Raw genomic sequence first — 16,259 nt, forward strand, 5'->3', positions numbered from 1 at the left:
GTTTAACACTGTAGAAAATGTTGATAGCATCAAATATATGGAGAGTGAATCCTACTTTTTAGTCATAGGACCGACAAAGCATGCCATTATATACTTCAAGCAAACTGTTGCCTGGCAGCCCTCCTGCTTTTTTATGGCCGTATCTTCCTCATCTTCACGCTGCAGGTTGCCACAGAGGAGGGCATTTTCTCTTCACTGCAAATATTCACTTCTTTGCATCTTCTTGGATGTTCCCTCTTTCAACATGACTGCCTTTCACTGAGGATGACTGTAAGCCCTGGTCCCAGGATCACACCACGTGTGTTAGAGAAGAGGGGACGGATGTGGGGGAATAAAAGTATTAGGTTAGGAAAAATATTTAGTATGTATGCATTCTTGTTTATGTTCTATATTTAGGTATGAGAAGGGAAGTGATTTTTTTTCCTCTTCTGCAGCTTTCTTAAACTTATAAAGCATCTGTTCCTCAGCTCTTGTCACTGCTGCTTGAAGCAAGGTTGCTGGTGGCCCTGGTTCTCCTTTAAGGAGGCTTTATTCTGATCAGAGAATCACTGAGCCTACCAGAGGTGCACAGGCACCCTGCCTTCAACCCTCTGTTTTCCTCCTGTTTTGACACGTTTATGGAACAGGGGGTTTGGTGCTAATAAAGTGGATAAACTGCAGTTTATCTACCACTTTTCCTTTTGAAAAAGGAATTACATGGAAAAATGGAAAGGGGAAGAGAGAAAATAGTCTCCAATTCATGAAGCTCTTGTAGGGAATGCTTTTGTGCCAGAGATGCTTCATATACCACAATCACTTGATCGCTATGAGTAAATTGGAAAGCCTCATGAGGATGCTTTATTCTCCTGGCATTTCATCTCTGCAGCCCTTCCTTCCACTGTTAATCTCTGTGTCCCAGTGTGCAGCTAACGTGGTTTTGCCATCTTTAAAACTTGGGGAAGGTTTAGGTCAGGTTTGGAGCACAGCTGCTGATTTTCTTCTTCATTCAAGTGGTTTTCTCTAAGGCCCTCGATGAGTAGAGGATTGCAGGCTGTTCTGCTACAAGCGCAGGGGAGAAAGTTGCACTATTTTTGATCATTTGAGGTTTCCTAGCTTTCCCGTTTTACTTTACTTTAAAAAAGGAAGGCTGTTGATATTTGAAGCCTGTCCTCTCTCTGATATTTAGAGTACTGAACAGTACATTTTCCAAAAGAGTGATAAGATCTGGCAGCTGAACATGAGAATAATTCAGTTCCCTGGTGTATTGCCTTGACTCCCCCAAAAAAGAACTTGGACATAAATAGTTGGTCAAAAAGAAGCCTATGGTCTCGTCTCATGAGCTGCAGGTATTTGGTTTCTGTTCTCAGTTTTACAGAACTGTAAATGCTGGGTAAATGCCTCAGTTATCCATCTGTGAAAGGGAGATGAATCAAATGTTTTCCACAAGTTTGTATGGTGATCTGGAAATAAGTGCTTTAGAAGTGGTTGATGCTAAAATTTATCTGATTTGCAGCTGATCCTTAATAACAGTGAGCGACTCAAAGCTATCTTACAGAGTCAGGATAATTGCATTTAACCTAATCTGGACAAGCCTGGTTCCCAGGCATAGGAGCAAAAACAAAGGACAACATCAGGCCATACTGCGTTGATGGAAATACTGTTATTAGCATTAGTGCATCTGTCATCAATACAGATCTAGAGATCTTCAGATAGTCACAGGACCAGATCTCCTCTGCTCTTTAGCACTTAGCAGTGCTGTGTTTTTTTCTTCTCTTCCTTCTTTCCGTTTCCCCTTCCTCTTCCCCTTTTCTTTTCCTTTTCCTGTTCCCTTTCCTTTTCTTTTTCCTTCTAGCTAGAAATACAAGTACCTTTCCATCTGGACTCTCAGGATTAGGGTAAAGTGATGTATTACTGTTCACAGAAATGACACTTGCTGAAGAAAAATATATATTTTACAGAAGTTGAACATACAAAGATGAAAAAAATATTTGAGACATAGGAAGAAGTAGTTTAAATTACTTTTTCATCAAAGATGATAGGAGCTAAAGCCTTTGTAATGAGGTTGAATGGAAAAGAAAGCTCTGTTTTTGAAGGACTGCAGAACAGCTTGTTATTAGAAAAGGAAGTTCTTTATTTGTTTTTTTTTAATCCAGTTTGTTACAGGATTTTATGTCAGCAACACACATAATCAGATTATGTGAGAAATAAATGTCTAGAAAAGAAGGGGCGAGCAGTGAAGGGGCAGGTAGTTGTTCATATGAGAGAAAGCAAATTTCAGAACTTTTCATTTGAAATAGATGAAGCTTCCTGATATGCAGCCACAGAAGTGCTTCTTAATTTTGTCAAGCGTATCTGATAAACGTAGTTTAGACAGAAATGTTTTTTTCAATAGCAGTCACCCAAAAACAGAATGTTTCAACAACTTTCCAGCCATCCAGTTTAGCAGAACCAAAAATGCGGTCCTGAAACAGAGAACAGGGGCAGCCATACATCTCAAGCCCACTCTTATCTTCCTACATCAAAATCCTTCTTTCTGTGGGGATCCCTTTCTTGCCATGTTCTCAGTCACTCCAGAAGTCCACCCACTGTGTTCATTTGCACAGTGATATCCCCAAATGGCATATACTCTATACATCCCCTATACATGCACTACGATAGAGATTGCCACTCTTGTGGACTCTGGTTTTGCTGTTAGCAGTGTGACGCTATGGAAACACTGCCTGAGTGACCACGTGGAATTAAGTGCTGGCAGACAGCGTTGCAGGGGAATGTATTTTATGATATCCCTGTAGGACAATGTGCACTGTTTTATTGCTTTAAAAATAAAATCTTAGAAATAAAGCCTTTGAAGAGATGTACTGGTTTGAAAGGCAGGATTTAAAATCATGGAAAAAAAACTGCAGCCATTGTGAAAATGTACTTTGACTTCCAGAAACCTCCACTGAAGCTGCTCCCGTTGGAGGGGGAGAAGCAGAGTGGTGTTTCCCCCCGTACAGCACAAGCCCAGCATTCCTGTGCCTGACTTTTGTCTGTTTATATCCAGTATCTCTGCAATCCAGATGGGGAAGAGAACGTGTGACAGCGTGTGTGTGATTTGGAGCAGCAGATGGGTGCGAGTGACAAACTGTTGCGTGTGTAGGCACCTACCTAGAGATTACTCAGTCCTGCCTCTCTGTGTTGTTGTTTTGTTCCCATGCACCGTTATCAGGGAGGGTTCTGGCATGCAAGGCCTCACCTAACCTGACAAGGATCCTGAGCAGTCATCCCCATTCTGCTGTCTCTCAGTACGGCTGTCAATCAGTGATGTACTTGCCATCTGAAGGAGAACTGATTGTGTTAAAAAATGGAGAGACAGAATAACAAGGTGGGATTGACTCTGCACTGCATCTCCTCAGTAAAGATATCCTGCATTGGTGCTTTGTTGTCCCCTGTGTGGGCCTGTCATCCTGCGTTTCTTGCCCTGCTTGAGCTGCTTTTCCCTATCCTGCTCTTGCTCTGTATGCATGCTGCATAAAGAGAAAAGCAGTGGGAAGTTTGCTGAGAGAAGAGGTGGGTGTTTCTGCTGCTGTTGTACACTATGAGCTTTGATGTCCTTGCTGCATGGGCATGCCCTTATCAGCCAGTACAGGGCTTCACATTTTGTCCAAAGGCATGAAAACGATGCCACTTCCAGCAGCAGTGAAATTTACAGCCCAAATGTATTTTTATGTGCACTGGCACTCTGCATCTTTGGACAGAGAGGTCTAAAACCTGCACGTAATTCGCTCACCTGAGCCAGTCTGGTGAACGTCAGCAGGGTGAGCAGCGCTGTGGTCACACATGTGGATGTGCTCACCGTGCTAGCAATGCAGACAGTGCAGGGTTCAGAGTCTGTTCTTTCACTTCTCTGTGTGTTTGCTCTGCCAGCTCTGGTGTCAGGCTGCGCTGGAGTGCCAAGGCGGAACCTCACTCTGAGACAGGGTGTCAAGCACCACCATTGGGTGTCTTGGAGCCCCTAAGTCAGAGGTGGGTAATCCAATCCTTGTGCTTTTGGTCCAAAACATACTCTGTAGCCAGGAATCTTCATGTGAATCCCTGCGTGAAATGATCATGATGACTGGGAAAGACCCCCAGTTACTGCTGGGCAGGGCTTTGATCCCACATGAGTGCCCTGCCTAGGACAGCTGGAGGAGATGCAGGAGCTGGGCTGCTGGGGAAGGGGGTGGGTGAAACATGTCGTGCTGGGAGAAGATCACTGAGCTGATTTAATTAGTTCTGTTTCACAGGATTCATTTTTGCTCGGGTCACTGCTACATTCATCTATTTGCTTTTTTCCCCCCTCTTAGCAATAGACAAATGCAGGGTGATAATTAATTTGGCAGGTTGATTGAGATTGGGCGGCGGAGAGGGAAGTTTTCCTGGGTGAGTGATGAGGCACTGCTGGTCGAGCTTAAAGTGAATAGTCTGAAATAGAAAGTAGTTAGTATAAAATCCCCCCAAGGGTGTGTTTAAGCTGGATGTACTTTGAGTTTTGACATTGAGGTTTTTTTGCAAGCTACCAGGCTGTGTGTTGCGATTTTGGGACATTTGTTAGCTGGGATCTGGCTGTTGAAATGTCAGTGCTATTCTTCTGTGTTGGGAAACCTCATAGCTAGGAAAACATGGTATTAATGATAGAAGTCTGTGTGGGTGTTAGGCTTGGAATTAGGGTTGGCAGGATGATGTTCTCTGTTTTCCAGGCAGCCCTGGGAGCCAAGGCTTCACCTGGGCAGGCACAGTGCTGCTCCCATGCTGGTGGAAGGACTGCTGGGCTGTCCTTCTAATATACTCGAGAGAGGCCTCATTCCTGATGTCTTGACATTTTTACTAATAAAGCCCTGCTCTCCCTTACTGCGCTGCTATTTATCTTAATGGGCACCAGGAAAATTATCTCCTGAAACTTAAAAAAAAACAACACAACCTTTTTATGCCTCTCTGCTTCACCTATTTTAGCCTCACCAAGGGCTGATTATCGTGATTGTTGGGCTTTGTGCTTCATACCAGTCAGACATTCAGACATCACATTACCACAATAAAAAGTTTGGTTTTCTCTTTTCAGTAAGTGCATGCAGTAGCAGCAGAGACCTGATTTGTTCTGCTACTTACTGGATTTCCATTTCTGTGGGGAATGGCAGTGCAGTGCTCGTTCAGCTTCTCAGACCAAAGCGTTTGGTCCCCTTCATGCCCTTCCTTTTTGTGAGCAGCTGTCTGTTCTGGTGAGAGGTTCCAAGTTGGCAGCCATGCCAAAACACCCTCTAGTGTGCACAAAGAAAATGCAGTGGAGACGCAAGCGAGTCATGCTTCATCCTTCCCACATCAATGTGGCTAGGTTCCCTCACAGAAGAACCACTTCTGAAGGGTAAATGTCTGCTCAAGCTTCCATACTTACTCAGTTCTAAGATTTTTGTTGTTTCTTTTTCCCCCGCTGAGATTGCCAGTAAGAATATTGATTTGACAAGGTTTTCTCTTTTCCTTTTTTTCTTCTTTTCCTATGAGGTAAATAGTTATCCACTGGGAATTGCATTGGGAAATTCCTGTTTATATATTGTGTGCCAGAAAGTACTCAACTGTTAGCTTAGTGCACTGATTGAACTAATTGAGACTCAGCTGCCTTCAATATGACCTTTTATATTTTGAGTTAGCTTTGTAATTCACCTAATATACTGAGAGCTTGACTGAAAAACACTTAAACATCTTTCTGTTCCTTCAAATTTGCTGTGCAAATTTGATTGCTATGCAAAAAAGAATCCTCTGTATCTTCAAGGAACTGATTTTTCAGGAAGCAGGTAGTCACAGAATCATAGAATCACAATCACAGAACAGTTTAGGTTGTAGGGGACCTTAAAAATAATCCAGTTCCACACTCCTGTCGTGGGCAGGGCTGCCACCCACTGGATCAGGCTGCCCAGGGCCCCATCCAACTTGGCCTTGCAGGGATGGAGCATCCACAACTTCTCTGTGCAGTCTGAGCCACTGCCTTACTACACTCTGAGTAAAAAAATTCCTTCTAATATCTGATCTAAATCGCTCCTATTTTAGTTTAAAGCCATTCTTCCTTGTTCTGTTAGTATCAGACTGTGTAACAAGTTGGCTCCTCTCCGGCTTATAAGCCCAAGGCTGCAGTTATCTTTTTCAAGCCAAACTCCCTCAGCTTTCTTCATAGGTGACGTGAGCCATCTCTCTGATAATCTTTGTGGTCCCTCGGAACTCACACTGTGTGTAGGTCGGCAACAAAGAATATTTTGCCTTCAAAGTTTTTGTCAAGTAACAACAGAAAGTGCAGAAAAACTGTATAGTAAACTGATAGTAAACTGGAATTTCTGAAAAGATTGAGAGGAAAAACTAAAGCAAAACCAGTATGAGTAACATATATTACGCGGTAGATTTCTGGTAGAAGTGTTCAGATTCCTTGAAAAAAGAAAAAAGAAAAAAATCAGGATTACATACCTAAAATGTGCTTTCAGGCTGTATGCTGGCTTTGCTGCAGCTGCTAGCAAGCTTTATCAAGCCTGTGCCAGGTTTGGTATTGTGACTGGGGTTCTTAATGTGTAGTTAATGATTCCCAATGGAAAAAAGTAAATAAGCTTTCTGACTTTTTTGAGGAACTTAATTACACTAGAATGGACTTGACTGTGTAGCTTTGAAATCCAGTCATTTACTGTGTCTACTCTGAATAGAAAGCAAGGTTTAAATAGTAATTTTTTTCTTCTTTTTAATTTTCAATTCTTGCTCTTTTGCCAGCTTGCTGGTAGACTTAGGAGTCTTGGTAGTGCTGCGTTTTCCTGACACTCCCATACCAAGGAATCTTCTTCCATGTGTTACTGTCAGTGAATTATGGCCATGGCTAAGGCAGGAAAATGTCAGAGGCTCATTTTTTATTTCACTAGAACAGATATTTTTTCTAGAGCTTTAGTTTTCATCACAGTGCTCAGAATGGGAAAGTGAGTAAATGGAAAATTTGGTGAATGGTTTGGCTTGTTGAATACTTATCCACCAGGTCAACATGCCGATTATTCATCCACCGGATCAGTTTAAGTGGATAAGAAATCTGCTTATGGTCATTTAAGTTGTTTTGTTCATTCATTACAGAAATCTTTTAAATATCCAGATAAGACTATTAACTTAGGAAGCCTTTGCTAGAAGAAATCTGTTCCACATCTGCATTCATAACAGATCCACATCTGTTCCGTACTTAGAGGGTCACTGAATTAAAACAGTTGCTTGTCTTTAAAAATAACAAAAAAAAAAAAAAAATCCAGATCTTTTCTGTAGTTTCTTACAGCTTTGCCTTCAAAACCCGTTGTTTAAAATCCCTTTTGATGTATGAAAGATTAATAGGTACCTGAGAAATTCAATGGTAGGACTGAAAATAAGAAAAACCTGTAGGGATTTGTTTTACTACTCTCATCTGTTTAAGTAGTTGTGACAAAAATTTATATAAATCCAGAGACGGGGTGTGGAGGTGGATATTCCCCTGCCTTTTCTTTTTCCCACCTACATTTTTTATTTCACTTCATGCTACTGAAAGCTAAACCTGCTCATTTCAAAAGATGGCAGGGAGCGATGGGCACAGGAGTTCCCTGCCAGGCCACTTTGCTTTGCCATACATCTCCCTGCTTCCATGCAATGAAGCCAGCATCCCTGAAGAAGTCAGATGCAGTTTATTGTCTGGAAATACTCTAAAAGGTCATACGCTGCCATGAGAAAAGTTCTCAAAAATGTAGTCTCTCTTGCTGTCTCGCCCAGCGCCAGATATGATCTCACGGCTTTTATTCCTTTGGAGCAGAGTCCCTTGGTAAGCACTCAGAATGGTTTCTTCTCATGCCTTTCTGGTTGTCCTCCTCTGCCACAGCATCCACCCAGCTTGCACACTGCCCCGCTTTCTCCCTTCCATTCTGCCACCGTGGCTCTGTGTCATGTTCTCTTCCTGCTGCATGTGTCTTTCCCTGGCACTCCAGATTCACCCCCTGCCTATAGGGGATGCTCCTGTGAGGAAACTCCCCGGGCCTGTTCTTCCACCTCCCTGTCCCTGCCTGCAGTTCCAAGCAGCACCAAGATCCAAAGCAAAGCATTTTTTCTGGCTGCGCCTTGATTTAAAAATTGTATCTCTCTTCCAGCTGTTGTCCAGGAGCCCACAAACATTTGAAATGACTTATTTGATGAGGAGGCAGCTGAAAGTCTGTTTTTTTTCTACATAATTTATTCATTTAATTAGCTACTTGGCTTTTTCGTTTTGACTCGTATGTTTACTTTCTTTAACCAGCATCAGAACAGGGGCTGACCTTGACGGTTCACAGGGCTGTGAAGCATTGGGAGCATTTGTGTGGAGAGTTTTCTTCCCACCGATAGCACAGCCAGAGCGATCAATGGGGCAAGCATGTGGCTCCCAGCTCTGGCTCTGACAGCTCATGCATGTAGCTGACCCTGGGAGCTGGTGAGCAGCGGAGGGAAAGGGATTGTTTCCCAAGTATTGGAGCATTCTGCTCTCTGTGTGTCATGCCCTTATGTGTCCGTGTACATACATGCTCATCATGCAGCAAGGACGGTGTCCACACCAAAGCGATGCTCCCTAAGTCAGCAAGGTCAGTAGATGACATTGTTTAGTACCAGCAGAGCACAGGGATCAGCCTGTTGCATAGAAGGAGTTCCATTCAAAGTAGCATGTACAAAAAAATATGTACTTGACTCCTCTAAGAAATGTTTCTTCTAATATGCAATCAAGGATATAATTTATAATTTGTGCTTTTTTTTTTTTTTTTTTTTTTTTTTTTTGTCACTGAAGAAGAAATGTATTGGGAACATTTTGTGCCTACATGCTGTTAACAAACAGTTTCTTTTTACCGGTGGAAATATGATCCAGACCGAAGCGTAGCTAATATCCATTCAGTCAGAGAATATGTATCAGACTGTGCAGCATTCAGCGCGAGCTGTAAGGAGGCAGTGTCAAAGAACTCAACAGTGAGACACTGTTTTACATCCTCAACATGCTCATTCAACAAAATCTCTTCCAAAGAGGGAAGATGTTATGCTCATGTTTATATACAGGCTCTGCTCTTTGGCAAAGGTTGAGGCCAGGTGCCAGCCTGTAAAATGGTTGGATGCTCCTATCTAGCGCTGCTGGACACTGGTTCCCAAAGTATAAGCAACTCCTAAAATTGCTGGCTGACACCCAGCCAGGACTTCTGAGAAGTTCATCAGCAATTAATTTTACTGCTGCTACATGTCCTGAATACTAATAGGAGTGATAAAAAGGCAGTTTTTTCAGGTCCTCAGCTGTTCTGAGGAGCTTGGGTTATCCTATTTGTGTATTGCAGACAGTTCACCAGAGAATATTGGATGCCGACTGGTTAGCTTGCAGTCAGATGGGGCAGAGGACCTGTTTCTCTAGCATTCCTGTGCTCTGCTTGGTACTCACCTTTCATAGCCATCACTATTTAATTATCTTTATAGCTGTAAAAATACTGTGTATTTGTGAATGTGTGCCAAATACAATTCCAGAGCAATAGACTCTGTAATCTGAATAGAATTAGAGTAGTCTCTGAATTGGTTTAAAGTCCTCTATTAAACATTAAGTATTTCTGCTTCACTGGTTCTCAGAAATAGTTAACATGAAAAGATTTGCTCATTCCCTCTAATAAAATTCTGTTCAGTATTATATTTACTTAAATTAAAAAAAAAAACAAACCGTGGTTTTCCAAATGCTGTTGCATTCTGCTACTGGTTTCCTTCCCCTTTTTAATAATGTATATGAAACTGCTTATATTTTAAATGCTTTATTCCCCCCACCTGCTATTTATACTTAATTATACAAGCTATGTTACTAAGAATATGCCTTTTCTATCTTTTTTTTTTTTTATAAGTCATAGCATAGTTAGTAGTATTCTCAGTTCAGAGGTGCCAAAATTAAAACCAAGGCCAGAAAAGACAATGAAGAGAAAAACAAGACCTAAAAAAAGGTTTATGAATATTTGACTTGTCATTCTCCACTTTCTCTTTTGATTTATTCAGATCTTTTGCAGTATGCCTAGTTCACATTTGCCTGCAGTTCTTTAGTACTGAAGAGGGTTAGAAATATGGCTTATGAATTTTAATGAAAGTTGAGATTTTTATGTAATCATATGCTGGGAGTTTCACTAAATCTCCAAATAGAAGTGCACTTAAAGAGGTGAGAGCTGAGCCAAAGATGCTAATTTTTCTACTTTAGCATAGGTATCTCAGCCCCTCATACTGTTCCTTATTCCTTTGCAGGTATAATTGCACTAGTGTACATCTGGTTTGCATACTAATTTTAGTTTTACAGCCACAAAGTCTGGAGACTTCGTAGTGTTTATAGGAAAAAAACCAAAAACCTTCACTTTACTGCACAGGATTCCACCTTAAATATTGAGTGAACTAGCTCTGTTTCACACCTCTTTCTCTCTGTGACTATGATTTTGATGTTAGGGTCTTTCCATTCTTGTCCTCCTCCATTCCTGACCCTCATGTCTCATGATCCAGGAGAGAGAGAGAGGTTGTTTTCCCTATGGACCTGTTAGCTAATTTGTAGAGCAAGCCAGTTGGCTTCCATGGAGCCCATCTTCTTAAGCATTCTTGAACATGCAGGAGTTGTTCTTGCTATTGAAAGTTGCCTTCCTCTTTGAGTTAAAACTGTCAGATCTAGGCTTCCAGGACAGTTTTGGATGAAATTCAAAGTAGGTGCTTGCCTTCTGAGCAAGATAAACTTCATGTCTGCATATTTGAGCTTGATTTTGGCTTTATCCTACCTTTTCTGCTGCTGGTACGCTTAACTCCAGCATGGTCAGTAATTGAGTAATCTGAAGTCATTTACCATGACTCTGGACCAAATCAATTCCTAGTAGTTTGGTGAGGAAATTGGAGGGTCTGGAACAAACCCTTCTGTTAGTGATAAACATAAATCCTTCTACTTCCAAATGTGTTTTTATGTCTGCCTCTCTGTTCACTTGCACACACCAATTAAATACTTTTTTTCCACTCATATTCTGGTTTCAGAAGATTGACTCTGACTCAGGTAGTTTATGTGTGTTCTCTCTGTTTCTGACTGTTGTCATTATGGCTAACAAACTAGAAGGCTGTGCTGCCATTCAGCAAGACCTGGACAGGCTGTAGAGTTGGGCGGAGATCTGATGAAGTTCAGCAAGGGCAAACAGGGTCTGAACCTGGGGAGGAATAACTGCATGCATAAGTACAGATTTAGGAAAGGAGCTGGAAAAGAGCTTTGCAGAGAAGAACCTGGACATTCTGGTTGATAACAGGTTGGCCATGAGCTGACACCGTGCTCTTGTGGCCAAGAAGGCCAGTGGTATCCTGTGGTGTGTTAAAAAGAGCATTGAGGGAGGTGATACTCCACCACTCTGTCTTGGTAAGGCCACATCTGGAGTTCTGTGTCCAGTTCTGGGCTCCTTTGTTCAGGAACGACAAGGAACTTCTGGAGAGGGGCCAAAGGGCAACAACGATGATGAGGGATGTGGAGTATCTCCCTTCTGAGGAAGGGCTGAGAAACCTGGGACTGTTCAGACTGGAGAAGAGAAGGCTGAGAGGGGGTCTATCAATGCTTATAAATATCTAATGAGGGGGAGTTACGTGGATGATGCCAGGCTCTTTTCAGTGGTGCTCAGAAGCAAAAACAGGGGCAATGGGCAGAAACTGGAGCATAGGAAGTTTTATCTGAACGTGAGGGTATTTTGAAGGTAACAGAGCACTGAAACAGACTGGCCAGAGAGATCATGGAGCCCCTTTCTCTGGAGATACTGAAAACCTGTCTGGATGCATTCCTTTGTCATCCACTCAAGGGAACCTGCTTTAGCAGCAGAGTTGAACTGCCTTTCCAGAGGTCCCTTCCAACCCATACAGTTCATTTAGCGCAGTGTGGCATACTGAGCTAAAGGGTGTCATACCTATGCAATTGTACCTCTGTAGGTTGTTGTAGGTTGACTTGACAGAGATTTTGTTACAATAGTTTTATGTTTGTTTTCTGTCTAAAAAATTGAAGCCATTCTGTTAAGTGTAATGTTCTCTATATTTTTTTTAATTCCTTCACTCCTTGGTTACTGTGAACCATTGCAAATATGCCAAGAACATTCTAGCATGACTTGAAAACTGTTTTCTAGAGTGTGAGGAAGAAATGTATTTTAAAGCCAAGCAAATTTTGGTAGATTACAAAAATCAGAGGAAAAATGTTGACTTTATAGAGTCATATATTTTATTACTATGCTTAAGAACTGTTTAGAGTTGACAAGAGCTCATAGTAGGCCAGAACTCCTCTTTTCCTTCTTTATGTTCCTCATTTTAGCTGGTAACAACCAGAGGATAATTCAGTAGAAGTTACTGGCTTAGTACGTGACATTTAAAGAGAGAACGACAATGTAGCAATTCTTTTACACTAGGGGCAATTGATCTATCAGCAAAAAATACAAATACATCTGATTCCATGAAGACGCATTTGTGGAGAAATTAAATGAAATATGGATTCATGGATGTAGCAGTTTGCTAATAAAACAGTACCAGATTCATTGCCAAAATAAGCAAGGGGTTGCTCTACTGGTCCCAATACATTTATCACAGGTCACCCCGTTGGTGACTTTGTCCTCTCTTCAGTAAGTGATTTTGGTAGCTAAATGCTGAAAAGTAGAGAAAGGAATAGTTGTTAGAGGCAGTGGACTATCATCTTAGCTGCCTTATTTGACCTGACCAAAAGGCCCTTGAAAGACACAGAAGCATCAAGGCACAACAGGGGTGTAGTGAGGTCAAGGAATTGCAGGAGATTGCTCCAGGAGCTGTCCGAGATGTGAAGCATCAGACTGTGACTGAGGAACGGGGTGAATGAGTTGTGCTTGAAGTCACTGCATGTTGCAGAGGTCTGGATGTGAGCTTGAGGATTGTTGGTAGTCACAGGTAACCACCTCTGCCGCACATTAGCCTGGTTCCCTGGGCCTTACCGGACTAGCAGCCACCTTACCAGCTCCTCCAATGGAAATCATAACTGATCTTGACACTTAACTGTGTTTCTTAATCTTCATGGTGTTAAGTTAGGCCATCATTTGCTCTTCAATAGACTGTGGACTTGGTGAGGATAGGAGCATAAAAACCCTTGCAGTGGGATCTCATGCTGAGTTGTTTTTTGAGGGTGTGATACGTGCTTCCAGGCGTCTGTAAGAGAACCACAACAACCACAGTCAGACCTGTAGCATTATGCCTTTTTTCTTAACTGAAATGGCATCTATTTTGTGTTAAGTTCATTGTTAAACATTATTGGTAAAGATATCCTTTATCATACTGGAAGTAGCAGGTGGTCAGCTTCATGCCAAATTACTTTTTCTTCAGCCAAGCAAATAAAAAAGGTGGATACCACTTCCCCTGAAGGTGTGGGGGCTGAGGAACTGAAACAGAAGAGATGTTGGTACAGATGTGCAGGAGACAGAGAGGCAGCATAGGTATGAGGGTCTGAGCAGAAATTCTGTGAGGCACATAGCCTTTATTGAATACATCTCTTGTATCTTTTCCATACTGATCATTTACCAAGAAGCCAGCTTTCATAAACATCAAAGCTCTGTTTAATACAGAGATGAGCAAACACTATAGTATGGAGAAACTGTCAGGAAACCTGACACAGCCAGTATTTCCACCAACAGAATATGAGAAAGGAAAACAATTGCATTAAAACAAGGTTAGTCATAAGGCTGTATTAGTTTGGGTTTTTTTACAGCATGAAACTTCTGATCTTTGATACTTACCTATGTGTCTAGTTTATCTCAAATTATGGGAGTGGGCAATTATATGTAGTAAGTTACAGAAAAGAAGGTGGCTAAAAACAGTTGATGGAGAAGATAGAGATTTCATATGAGATGTCTCTGCCTTTCGTCTTTTTTCAAAAGTATTTTTAGTCTCTTTTGTCTTAGGATGAATGTTTTGCAATAAGCATAGGTTGTAAATCTCTTTGCTTACCTCTAATGTGGAAGAAGGCATTTCCTTTACGAAGGAATTCTGGGGGAGGGGAAAGGAATAAGAAAATGCTTACAACTGTAAGTCACCGAGTGTCATATTAACCCTCCTGTTGTCATCACCGTATTTTAATATTTGCATTAATCTGTGCTTTTCTGGGTAAAGCAAAGCTTACCCAGAAGATATCCCTAGGCAACTGAGGAACAGTGAGCTCCTGGGCTGGCATGTGTGTTGGCAGAACACTGAGAAGTATGACCTCTGTGCTGGACAGCGTGGGCAGCACCACACTGTGCCTGGTCACTCACTGGGGCCTTCCTAGGTTTTTTGTCAGGCTTGAGAATAGCTTTGGTGTCAGTAGTTCACGTTTGCACGTAACCTGCAGGTACATATAGAAGTAATGAAGCCTACTGCATATCTTCTCTCCTCTTTTCTGTTCCCTCATCATTCCCGTGGAAAGAACGAATGTATACAAACTGTATGCTGATTAGAGAAAGAGAGTGAGTGTCTGTATTATTTTACTGTTATCATAAGATCATAGAATGGGTTGGATTGGAAGGAACCTCAAGGATCATCGAGTCCCAACCCCCTGCCACAGGCATGGCTGCCAGGTGGTAGTGCTAGATCAGATTGCCCAGGGTCCCATCCAACCTAGCCTTGAACACCTGCAGGGACGGAGCATCTACAGCCTCACCGGGCAACCTGTTCCAGCACCTCACTTCTCAGTAAAAAATTTCCCCTTACATCATTATGAATTGTATAAAGGTGTATGAAGTATATTATGAAGTGTAATAGAAAAAGATGAAGACTCTTTTCTGCTGGGGTCCATCTTACACAGTTCAACACCTGAATACTTTTCACAACACAGCCTGCTGAAGTACTTTGCAGAGGATTTGAGAGCTTAAGTTGGGCTGTAATTAATGCTTCTCTTCTCTTTAACTCGAGAGTCGCGTACTACCATCACATGTCTTCGTAATTTCCACAAGAATCATCATCTCTATACCCTGTCTTTACTTTCCTGTTATGCAGTGACTCCCAACTTTCCATTTGAGAGTGTACCTCTACTCATTTATTACCTTGAGAAGTTCTAGAATAATTCAGTGGTGAAACAAAAGTAAAGCTGTCACTGATTTTCATGCCTGGTATAAAAAAAATACACTGCGACTTAACAAAGAGTCCACTGGATTTGGTGATCTCACTGAAATGTCAGCTCTCCTTTTGCCAGTTCTACTGCAAACATTTGGCAAACACTGAATCTGACAGTGGAAATTTTATTGGCATGAGCAGTGTCGTGCTCATGGTGATGCTCGATGTGATTTGACCGTACAGGTACAAACTTACAGTGACACCTCCAAAGACTTCTCACTCTCATCATGAAGCTAAAAGCGGTGTGAATTAAATCATAAAAGATTTTTTTTTTTCCCTCTCAAAGGAAATTTTTGATGAACATCAAAGCGTGAATGTTTCAAAGCAAATTGGTGCAATTTATCACTTACCTGTGCTTTTCTTTGTGATTTATTTTTAGCTCATGGGACATTCTGAATGGGATCACAAACGAGGACCCAGAGGATCACAGGTCAGTTACTTGATATTGTGTATTTCTTTTTGTAAGTCTGAGGTATTCAAGCAGGTTTTCTAAGATTGACAAAATTGTTCATTTTATTAATATGTGAAAGATTGAATCAGTAGAAAAAAAGTATGAAACTGTCATAGCTTTCTCTACTGTAATTTCTGAGCTCTAATCCAAGCAGTTGAATCAAGCAGAGCTGAGTATTGCAGCAGAAAGAAGTTTATTTTAGTATCAGAAAGATGTATCACATGTGCTGAAAAAGCATTTCTTACCCTACTATATTCATCAAAATAGCAACACAAAGGAATGCAATTTCAAATAAAGTGTGTTCTTTCAAAAAATCCTGACAAACTTGTAAAACTTGGATGGCTTTCTCATCTTCTTCAATAATAAAGGGATTACTGGTGTTAGAACTGTACAGGGAGGTGGGGGGAAACTATGCGTAGCTGCTGGTTTGCTGTTGACTCATCGCTGAAAGGAAGTTATGCTATTACGGTTAATAGCATCACGCTGAAACTCTTTACAATTATCTGTAGAATTAGAATTACTGCAAGGGAGATACTGCTACTAATACGATGCTCATGAATTTTCATGCTTGGGAAAAGCAATATCTCCCGTCTGGTACTGAAATTATATACATACGCTATTAGGGCTTCTGTATTTTAGGTCTGCTTTTCAGATGAAAGATTTGTGAACATCTAAGTCTAAATAGATAATAAACAAGTCCTGCTGCTAT

At 41.5% G+C, this 16,259-nt stretch overlaps 1 protein-coding gene across 2 annotated transcripts in view; it reads left to right on the forward strand.

The window, feature by feature from the left end:
- PDE3A (phosphodiesterase 3A) overlaps positions 1 to 16,259 on the forward strand; it is a 244,433-nt gene that overhangs the window by 136,835 nt on the left and 91,339 nt on the right. The window contains exon 2 of one of the 2 annotated variants that reach the window (XM_042890115.1): positions 15,479 to 15,529. The exons of the other annotated variant lie outside the window; for it this stretch is intronic. Within the exon in view, the coding sequence (XP_042746049.1) occupies positions 15,479 to 15,529 (51 nt within the window). The remainder of the gene's footprint in view (positions 1 to 15,478; positions 15,530 to 16,259) is intronic. 2 annotated transcript variants of the gene reach the window in all.

This window comes from Lagopus leucura, unplaced genomic scaffold (genome assembly GCF_019238085.1).
Source record: "Lagopus leucura isolate 7727_CA_CO unplaced genomic scaffold, USGS_WTPT01 Super-Scaffold_100159, whole genome shotgun sequence".
Taxonomy (NCBI): Eukaryota; Metazoa; Chordata; class Aves; order Galliformes; family Phasianidae; genus Lagopus; species Lagopus leucura.